The sequence below is a fragment of the Pocillopora verrucosa genome, chromosome 5, assembly GCF_036669915.1.
Source record: "Pocillopora verrucosa isolate sample1 chromosome 5, ASM3666991v2, whole genome shotgun sequence".
In the NCBI taxonomy this organism is placed as follows: Eukaryota; Metazoa; Cnidaria; class Anthozoa; order Scleractinia; family Pocilloporidae; genus Pocillopora; species Pocillopora verrucosa.
Window position 1 is genome coordinate 3747568 of NC_089316.1, and position 7752 is coordinate 3755319.

The following is a 7752-nucleotide window of genomic DNA, read 5'->3' on the forward strand; positions in this document are numbered from 1 at the left end:
GGACGTTCACTTTCAAACTTTTCACTCCCAGATCTCACTACAAAAGCACCTTACTGTCTTCCATAGACGAGTTTTCATGATGTTAGTCACAGTTTTGATAGGTAGACAAAGGAATGTTGTTCCAAAATTATCATATTTGATAACATTACTCTTTTAATGACTGATTTTGAATTTATTAATAATACTTTTGTATCGATGCTTAAGATAACAAAAATTGGGAATGAAGGTAAAAGATTATTTGTTCGCTGATCTGTTCCTTTATACTTCTCTTACTCTTTGAAAGTTCATACCAGATTGATGAACTTCAATTTCCCTCAAGGACACCCAACCTTAATTGTCGTATTAAAAGAAAGTGTATTTATTCTCCTTAGTAAAAGTCTTCATTTTTACATCATATTATTAATATTCAATAAATTGATCAACTTTTATAGATTTGAGGCCAATTCTTCAAGAGAATTCAGAACCTTCTGGTACAGTAAAAAAAAAATAGGCTTAATGATCATATATCAGGAGGTGTCAGCCTAAGTAAATATCATAAAGTTGATTTGAGAGAGCTCTTAATTCTAGAGTACTGTGACATACCTTGCTCTAAACTGACCTGCACAGGCAGATTATAATAATAATCATTCAAGCCACCGCAAGATTTCTTGATGGAATTTTTCAAAGAATGGAGTGACATAAAAAGAAACATAGTTGCTTTTGATATCAACAGCAACTTTGCCATGCAAATCATTCAAAAAAATACACCAACTAAGAGATATTATGTGGAAAATAAGAAGACAACATCACATGTACAAATTTCAAGCATCCTTCCTCATCTATACATCCATCTATCTCTTGGGTTCAAGTAAAATCAGCTTTAAACATTGTGAGAAAAAACAACGTTAACATCGTCTTATAAAAGAGCTCAAAAAAGATATAAAACATTATTCATGATACTGGGAACTGTCATGATCAAATTATAGTTCACCCAGAACTTCACAAAATTCCTGAACCTTACAAGAGATTTCTGTCACAACAGAAGCAAATAATGAATTTCCTCAAGTCAAGTTATGTGAAGCATACCTATTGTATTAGATTTACAGTTCATAAAATGGCAAATATACAAATATGTGTTTCCAAGAATAGAGTTACAAACATTCACAAACACACCACTTTAAAGAACTTTGTCATTTTCATTTACAATATGCCACTCCTTACTTAATATTAATATCAAATATCAGAATATCATCACATGAAAACAATTCAATTTTTCCTTGTTTTTGCCATGAACAAGCATTCATAGAAAAACATAACAGTATGCAAGTGTCTTAAAACTACAAGTATTCCTCATAACAGTAACAGATATCTACACTTTCTAACAACACAGCATTTACTTTTTAACTAAAATTAACTCCTAAGAACAAGAATATACATATAATTTATTTTCTCCTATTTTTTCACTATAATTTACTTTCTCCTATTTTTTCGCTTTATGGCATGCTGCAGTACAGCATTGTGTTCGAGGTCAGCTTTGGTGAGAAGCTGTCCACAGACTGGACACTTAGCTCTACCCCTCCCTCTGCTAATGTGCTGAAAAATTGCATCTTGTTCATAGTTATGTCCACATATTTTACTTTTCATTGGTTTGACCATATCTTTCAAAGTCAGTGGACACTTTGTTTGTTCTACAGGTGCCTGGAAATAAAATGAAAAGACTTGAAATACTCCATAATATAGTTAACATGTTAAAGCACTTAGTCTGATTATCTGTATGAAAATAATCCTGAAAAGGTCTCCTTAGGCAAGAGTGACATGCATATTGACAAACTGAGCTTGAAACCATGCGACTCTAAGGGCAACTGGCGTCTAATTTTTTCCTTACAATATTATCCCCGTATCAAACATTAATATCACAAGAATAATGAAAATGATTCATAACTTAAGAAGATCTTGATTGTTGAACAAGTTCTCATTGCTTATCTTTTAAAAAAGTTACCTTTTGGCAACCTTCCATTGTAAAATGGGTGTCATAAAATAATATTTTTTGTCTTTCACAGACACCTCATGTGACCAATATGATACTCAGATGATGCCTTAGGATGAAGTTTGAAAACAACAAACCAAAACCCTAGAAAATGAAATAAATGTGGAATGATAAATCCCTTTTCCATGGTCTAGCGTATTATAGGGATGGATATTTTGCTCATTATTGGTGTTCTTTCTCAATGCAATTTGAAAAATATCCACCCTTAATATAAGTTAAACTATTAAATACCCTGGAGATATTTTTTTATACCTGTGACATTATAATATCTTCATCTTGTGTTCCTGGCTGTGTGTTTGTCTGAGGCATAGGTTCCCCCTGATGATGAATGTTCCATAATTTCTCCCTGAATTCTTTCACCTTGGGGTGAGAATCAAGATCGGAAACTTTGCTGTTCTTTTCAAGAGAACTCAACTTTTCTTTGAAGATATCTTCAATGTTTGGAGAATCATCACTGAGAATGAATAAGGCTTTGGGTCAGTTCTAATTTATAGTACAGGTAAATACAATAAATTTGCTTGCACAGCTAAAAGTAACAGCCATAAGATTTTCAACAAATGAAATGAATCTTTGTGATAAAAAACAATGCTAATGGCTGTACAAATGATATCCACAGCACTGAATATAATTTCACAAGCAAAACATCGGTCTGTAAACAAGGTCAGCATTTATCCTAGGAATAAAGAGTAAATTGGCTTCATACAGTCTCACCTATTTACATCATACTTTCGATTAAACTCCTCCTTCGCTAGCTCGACAGCTTTCATGCACTGGTCCATCTCTCTCTCCATGCTAACATACTGCAGCATCGTATCTTCCAACTCTTTCACCAGCTCGTTGTCTTTACTAACTTCTTCCAAGTCCAGCGCTACATCTAAAGTTACACCCAAGCCATTATCTACATATTCCTTCACTTTCCGAACTTTCTCAACCGCGTTGTCTACGGCTCTAAAGTGAGCAGGCATTTTGAAGTTGTGTTTTATAGATACGGGGAAGCAGGAATCTCAAAGATGGTGCCACATGATGGCGGGAAGTTCAGAAATGGCGCAGCGAGTTTGGAGTCAGCGGTAGGACGAAGAAGGTAGAGCTCTGGGACGAGGATTTGTTGACACGGTTTACGGTCAACTCGCCATCACGACAAACGAGCCACCACCAACCTCGCCACTGCTAGGAGTCAACTCGCCTCCGCTGGCAAATTGACTCGTTGACGATCGTCTTTTAAGGCTCTGTCATTGGATTTCTAACGTCCCAGAAACTGTCGATAGGGAGATGAATGAAAGATAAATATTAAAGGTACAAATACAAAAACCATCATTTCCTTATTTCTCTTTTGAAAAATTTTAAGGAAAAGAAGAGGCAAAACCACAGCTGAACGATGTCTGCACGAAATCGATCGACTATTTATATTTAGTTTCATCGACGATTTAAAAAAAATACAGACAGCTCAGCAAATGACTGATGCTCGAGGATAAATGAAAGTTACGTTAATTATCACTACAATTCAACTGATAACTCCGTGATATAAATTATGATATCTATTGACACTAAACAAGCCCAGCTAATTCAACACGTTTTTCTTACTTAGTATAATTTCCTTGTCGATCAGTTACGAAAGCAATCGCCTAGCCTGAGGGGAACTTTTAATTTGATATATTTGTTTTGGTGTGATTATAGGAACAACTAAATTATGCCTTATTTGAAAAATCAAAATATTGCATGATGGGTATTCTGATTATTAGGGCTTCACTATTACTTGAACGAACGAACAAATGAATGAATGAATTAGTGAATAAATGAATGACTGTTTGAATGAACAGATGAACAGATGAATGCATGATAATTTCGCGCATAATTGCAAGAAATAATGATTCGAAGGACAAACAGATATTTTTATATATATTCAAAATTTTGCTCGGAATGATGTTTATACTGCATGTCATATATTTCTATCATGCGTATTAAAAAAGTTTGAGAAAGGATCCAAGCGTAAAGTTTTTCAAATGAATAAATCAGGTGAAGATGACATTCTTAGTACTTTGAAAGCCGCTGGTATTTCTCGACATACGATATTTAACTTTCATTGTTGAGGAAATTACACAGTTATGAATTGACAGTAGCTATCAAGCTGAAAAATGGTGTCTCGGACGTCATTGCTAATTCAAACGTCACTGCATCACACACATCAAACAAACCAAGACAATGTGTTATTTGCTGACTTCATTTTTAATAGAAAAATGAAATCCTATTTGACGCATAGAGCCAGTCATATTTGAACAATTTCAAATGAATCCATTTATGATTACGATATAAAAGACATCATCATCATTTTGTACTCAAATTGCAACCATTGTAACTTCGTGCAGCCTGATTTCTTGTATTCCTGTAACTGATCCAACTTTATATCAGAAGGTATACAGAAAAGATGGCAGAATTGGCCATACATTTCACCATGAGTTCCTCTATGAATTCCTCGCTAAACGAAACACAAATGTCCAATGGCCTGTTGAACCGCGAAGTTGAAATTCTCCGCAATCGCTTTTTTGTCATTTGCCTTATCTCCACTTTCTATCTTTGTTGTCTATCAGTTCTGACGACTCTTTCGAACTGTGCATTGTTGGTAGTCCTTTATGAAGACCCATTCAAGACATTTCGTCATCCTCCAAACGTTTTCATCTTCGGATTAGCTCTGGCGGATTTTTTCACCGGAATCGCAGTGGATCCACTATTTGCGTATTTTTACTTTAAACTCTACAAAGATACATTCAACGACGAAGATTACAACCGCACTTTAAAACTGGCTGGTTTCCTGTCTGGCATAACAATGAACGTGTCTTGTCTAACAATTTTGTCTCTCTCTTGGATGCAGTTTATTGCGATTACGTTTCCACACCGCCACAAACAGCTTGTTACGACGAAAAGGGTAGTAGCTTGCGTTTGCGTTATATGGGTTTACTCGCTGCTATTCTCCTGCTCGTTTTTACTGGGCATTCCAGAGAAAATTATCCAAAAGATAGATGTATTTTTTAATCTGTCCTTCACAAATTTCCTCGTCCTCCTCTCGTATATTGCGCTACACATTTCGTACCGTCGTCAAGTTGCTCGTTTATCTCCGTGGCAGATCGATGGCACTTCGGAATATCGAAGAAAACGAGACCAGAAACATTTTGTTGTGGTAAGCTTACTTCTTGCTACATGTCTACTGATTTTTGTCGTTCCTGTGACTGTTATGTGGTATTTGACGCTTTACTGGAGACCAGAGACTTACGAAGCACAAATCAAGGCTACAATGGCGAATATTACTATAGACACGACTCTATTTCTCAAGTTCCTCATTGATCCGTTTATCTACGCTTGGCGACTTCCTAAATTTAGGCAGGCAATGAAAGCAATTTTTTTGAAGAGACGTCGGGCGTCCTCCAACGGAGCTGTGAATTTAACTTTGTACAATTTAAACATTCATCCATCTTCTAGTAAAGTCAGCTGATATATTTGCAGGCTTTAGGGGATTCTTTTGTTTTCGAAACAAGAATGATCAGTTTTAAGAGATTTTGACTTCACTTCTCAAGTCAATTCAATGACAATTTAAAACCGAGATATTTCTGTTCCAATAAAAAAAACACAGCTATTTCAATTTAATGTCAGCTATTATCCTTGAAGATGTAAACTTTTCCGTCAAATTTGCGCAACATTGGCTGTCAAACAAAGTTATCTTTTCAGATGTAGACCAAGGAATCGTTGGCGACAATTCCACCAAACATGGGTAAACCAAACATAGTTTTTTTTTTTTAATAAAAAGATATTTCACCTATTTCTGCTTATGTGTACAACATTAAACATCGCTATAGCGGCTATTAACTTTTTTTTTTCTTTATGGAGCCAGGTGAAAAATTCGAGTACGTACACTGACTGAACTCATAAAATTTCAGCACAAATGTTTGCAGCTGAAAGCTCGATTTATCGAGATTTGTTTACCTTTAAGAGCAGCTATTAAACAGTTTTTGTCACATTTTACAAAGGCTTACAACTATCACTGATTGCGAAAGGGGAAAACTGTTCAATTAAAAAATTTGTCTGGCTTCAATCCTAGCCTGATCTAAATTTTGAAAGCTTTATTTAGATATCGCGGTAAAATTACTTGCAGCATCTCTCTGAAAATTGATAGTACCTTTGCCTTACCGTATCGTAAGCATATGTTTCAAAACTTTGGCAGCCACGTTTAACATAGCTTATGTTGACATTGTTTAAGGCGATTGTGAAATTTGATCAATAGCTTGGTATTTTGTGCTTTTTCTTTTTCTTCGCTGGAATGAAACATGCGAAAATCGCGAGGAATGTAAAAGCCTGAGAATGCATTGAGTTAAATTCTGAGAAAATACCATTGAAAAGTTCTGAATTGCAGACATATGAAAGAGAAAATTAAGGTTTTTTCCCAGTCAAGGAATATCATCTCAACTCTAATTGTCGTCTATATTGAAAATTTACATTCAGATCGCTTATTAAATACTAACATCAATATCGACTGTTCTAGTCTCGTGAAAGGGAAAGATCAGAGTTGGTGATCAGAATCGCATTTTATAATCTTCTTAATGAGAAAATCAACTAAGACATTTAATCATATCAGAAAGAGGGAGAGAGAGATCCTCGTATTTAAACCCGAGAAGACAAAAACGGACTTAAGCGTGATGAAATCAAAATTGTTTTAATAAGGGAAGAGCATTGATCAATGAGGCTTTGCTAAAGAGGCCAACGAGAAGGCAATCGAAGCTGTTAAATTAATGTAAACGAAAGTTCGTTTTTGTCCATTGGTTAAGAAATGCAGCACCACTACTCATTTCGGGAGGAAATTGATTTTCCAGAGAACTCTACTTAAACGCTGTTGGACTTCCGTTTACATAAGAAGCACGATTTGACAGGTAAGTAAATTTTAAAAAATGGATACTAATTACTTTCTGAGCCCGACTTCATTTCCAGCTCTGTTTCAGTAGATCGAGCTTCAAAATGGCGTTGAAAATTGAGACTAGTAAATATTACATAGGAAATTATAACAGCAATCATAAAAACAACCTTTATTTGACAAAATCACAAAGTTTAGTTTAGCAAGTGTTGTCTGAGCTAACAATATTTCAGAAATAGACCTAAATGAGGTATATATTATGCTACTCTTATTTAGATCTGTTGATAAAATCAATTTAGGATGACTTCATCTTCAGTAATATAAGTTATTTTGCGGTGATATTTTCAGAGAGAAGTTTTTAACAATGAACTTCCTCACTGTGAAATCAAGATGTTCAGTCGATTACTAATAGTTTGACTATTCAAGATGTATTGAAAAGATTCAAAGGTTTACGAACTGCTCAACAGTATCGAGGGCTCATATTTATGCAAAGAGAAAGTTGAGGACACGGAGAATCTCGCAGTGGAAATTATTTGTGTTAAGTTCAGACAATTTGATTTTAAATCAAGGTATCAACCCCACTAACTAATCATTTAGTTTCTCCACTCTCAAAACCAGTTGGTCAAATGACGCATCGGCATTGTAAGGAGAAAATAGGTTTTTATCATCTCTGGAATTTAAATAAGTACTTCCCTACGATAAAATGAATCGTCTTAATGAGGCGAAATTGGCAAAGTATAGACAATGGCGGACAATCGACCACCAGCATTCCCTACCTGCATTTCGGTTTAAGAGCAAAGCCACCAGAAACCTTGTGGGTAGTGCAACAGGT

The 7752-nt window shown here is 35.2% G+C and overlaps 2 protein-coding genes across 2 annotated transcripts; one reads left to right on the forward strand and one right to left on the reverse strand.

Moving 5' to 3' along the window:
• Positions 1–137: 137 nt before the first annotated feature.
• LOC131770480 (E3 SUMO-protein ligase NSE2) lies at positions 138–3077 on the reverse strand. Its single transcript, XM_059086189.2, has 3 exons — positions 2738–3077; positions 2279–2480; positions 138–1677 (listed from the first exon to the last, which is right to left on the reverse strand). The coding sequence occupies exons 1-3, from the start codon at positions 2989–2991 to the stop codon at positions 1450–1452; spliced, it is 684 nt and encodes a 227-aa protein (XP_058942172.1). The 5' UTR covers positions 2992–3077; the 3' UTR covers positions 138–1449.
• Positions 3078–4380: 1303 nt separating this feature from the next.
• On the forward strand, positions 4381–5596 carry LOC131770512 (galanin receptor 2a-like). The gene has a single exon (XM_059086231.2). It carries the CDS (start codon positions 4449–4451, stop codon positions 5508–5510), a length of 1062 nt encoding a protein of 353 aa, XP_058942214.1. The 5' UTR covers positions 4381–4448; the 3' UTR covers positions 5511–5596.
• Positions 5597–7752: the final 2156 nt, after the last annotated feature.

What these genes read in the sequence shown, in the direction of transcription:
- LOC131770480 (XM_059086189.2), bottom strand. Translation starts at nt 2,991, where the DNA reads ATGCCTGCTCACTTTAGAGCCGTAGACAACGCGGTTGAGAAAGTTCGG. An exon ending in CGAAAGTATGATGTAAATAG is followed by an intron (nt 2,481 to 2,737) that starts GTGAGACTGTAT and finishes ATTCATTCTCAG; the next exon opens with TGATGATTCTCCAAACATTG. An exon ending in AAGATATTATAATGTCACAG is followed by an intron (nt 1,678 to 2,278) that starts GTATAAAAAAAT and finishes TTTTATTTCCAG; the next exon opens with GCACCTGTAGAACAAACAAA.
- LOC131770512 (XM_059086231.2), top strand. Translation starts at nt 4,449, where the DNA reads ATGGCAGAATTGGCCATACATTTCACCATGAGTTCCTCTATGAATTCC.